Source organism: Atta colombica, unplaced genomic scaffold, assembly GCF_001594045.1.
Source record: "Atta colombica isolate Treedump-2 unplaced genomic scaffold, Acol1.0 scaffold105, whole genome shotgun sequence".
In the NCBI taxonomy this organism is placed as follows: Eukaryota; Metazoa; Arthropoda; class Insecta; order Hymenoptera; family Formicidae; genus Atta; species Atta colombica.
The window spans coordinates 2,464,766-2,467,387 of NW_017259190.1; the positions used below are offsets into that span (position 1 = coordinate 2,464,766).

Below are 2,622 nucleotides of genomic sequence, written 5' to 3' on the forward strand. Positions count from 1 at the left end.
ATATATATATATATATATTTATTTAAATAAACAATTTTTATATATAAATAAATGTGAAAACATAAAAACAATATTATAGTTTCAATTTCGCCCTTTAAGCAATAAGGGATATGAGATAAACTTCTTTTCGGGTTGTAAAGGGTAACTTTAAGGGATAAGATTTCGCTCTTTCTTACGAGAGGCTGTATTGAGTTGCATCAATAAGATATAACTTAACCCAAACTCAATTTTAGTCTCAATTACCCATTGATATTATTGACCACACTTAAATTGACTGTCATGATTTCTGAATTTGATTGAACTAAAATTGAGTTTGGGTTAGATCATATCTTTCGGATGCAGATCCTTCCCCCCTGGGGAAAGGGAAAGGAGCAAAATCTTCTGCTTACACATGTACAAATATGCGAATAATATAATATTTAAATTAAGTAAAATTTATATATAATAAATTATGAAATTAAATATAACTTTATATTATCAACTTTTTTGTTAATAATTTTTTAATAAACAATGAGTTACGGATAAAATCTTTTGATTGTTATTCAGGGCGATAAGCTTGATGACATACATATCATTAAAATCTGTGAGATCCTCACTATATTATGAAATAAATATTAAAATCTGAATTTTCTAAATTACGTGTAAAATTATAAATTTTTAGAAAAAAATTGTTTTATTACTATTTTCTTTTCTTTTTATTTTTAATATTATTAATATTAAAATATGATTTAATATATCTTATATATTTCTTTATATTTTAGGCTAAGTAGAATATTTAATATATATACTTTTAAAGTAGTATTTTTTGAAATTGCTATAAGTTAAAATTTAATATTTTAATATATCATCCCAGATAGTCAAGTAAGGGCAATATGTTGCCATTTTGCTGTCATTTATTCCGCATTCAATTTCATCAAACTAAAGCCAAGGTGTTTCCACAAACTGTCTGTTATTCTGATGTCACGTAAAATTTTCCTTAGAATTCAACAAATTGCTGGCAAATTGTCATCATGTGTGCATGGCGTGCCGTCAGTTTGCTGTCAACGTGACGAATTTATTATTTCTCAATGTATACCTTTACAATTTCGTAAATTCATGAAATTTATTTGTCCTTCTGATGCTCAGTTCACATTAGATTCCAATGACAGCAAATTGTCGACAAGTTAAAACAATACAGTGCATCAATTTGTTGCATATGCTAAATCTCACTTGGCTATCTGGGATAGATAATTTTTAGAAAAAAGTTGTCGTTTTATTTAAATTTGTATACCTGATGATAAAATCCTTTTTCATCAAACTGATAATCTTGAGAAATGACATTAGCATTGTAATAGTCTTCGAGAAGTGTCAAAACACATCGACGATCCCAATCATCTGTTATTCGCCCACCATAATTGATATGCCCAGCAGTATATATAAGAGCCTTTGTTATCGGAATTATAATAATTATTTAAAAATTAATATATTTATGCCTTTATTTAACGTTATAAATTTAAAACATTAAACTTAACAATTAAATAAATGAAACTCTATGGATTTTATATTATTATGCTATAAAGATATTTATAATGACAATTATTATATAAGAAACGCGACTCAATTCAAAATAAATCTTTTTAAATATAAAATATAAAAAAAATTTTGCATATTTAATCTGTAACTTTACATTTGACAAAGAGAATATTAAAATATTATAACTTTCTAGTCTTGAAATGTGCTATCTATTTTGCAATGTTTGTAAAATTAAAATAGGAATGACAGAAAAATGTTTGTTGAAACTAAGATCCGCTTTGTTTATGATCGATATTTTACCTTAAACGGCAAAGTATTGTATTCCATGAAGAATATATGCAATTGCGACAAGCATATAGCTAAATCGCCGTTTGTGAAATCGTAGGATATATTGAAACCGAGGGGACCAAATTTCCGTCTCTCGATCAGGATTGAGTGAAACATGCAAAGTGAGAATATAAGCCGCTTGAATGACAGAGCTTTCAGGTGATCGGATTGCAGAAACTCTTGTATTTCCGTGACTTGTGTCAGATATGCACGTAACATATTGGTCTACGTTACAAATGAAAAACAAGAACGAGATAATTTTATGAAGAATTATAATACGTAAAAATAAACAAACTTTTGTTTATTTTTGCGCATTTATTTCATAACAAAAATTTATATTTCGTAACTTTGTTTTTTTTAATGTTATAGAATGAATATTCATAAAAATATTTTATTAAAGTTTATTAAAGCGTAAAAATGATAAAATGATTGTATTGAAATAATGATTATTTCAATTCAGCTAATATCTAATACCTTTACACCTCGGGGTGATTCAATTGTCATTTTGCTGCTATTTTGAAGAATACTGATTGGAAAGTCAGGCGACGGCGCAGACGTCAACCACAATCGGAAGTTATGATGAGTTTTTTCTGATGATAACGTTTCGATCATAAATTTAAGTTTTGGCATCCAGCTTGGTGTCAAATGACAATTCTGAAATATTAACAAAATATTTATTAAAAATTGTATAATTAATTCTATACATTTCATGCAGTAAACATACATTATATATATTCTAATATTTTTTTTAATCAAAAATTGTTTACATATATTATTTAAATA

At 26.5% G+C, this 2,622-nt stretch overlaps 1 protein-coding gene across 1 annotated transcript in view; it reads right to left on the reverse strand.

Moving 5' to 3' along the window:
• LOC108688449 (dynein heavy chain 1, axonemal-like) overlaps positions 1-2,622 on the reverse strand; it is a 106,064-nt gene that overhangs the window by 2,630 nt on the left and 100,812 nt on the right. Inside the window, exons 52-54 of the mRNA XM_018194716.1 lie at positions 2,314-2,493; positions 1,813-2,064; positions 1,271-1,423 (exon numbers count right to left, since the gene is read on the reverse strand). Coding sequence (XP_018050205.1) covers positions 1,271-1,423; positions 1,813-2,064; positions 2,314-2,493 — 585 coding nt within the window. The remainder of the gene's footprint in view (positions 1-1,270; positions 1,424-1,812; positions 2,065-2,313; positions 2,494-2,622) is intronic.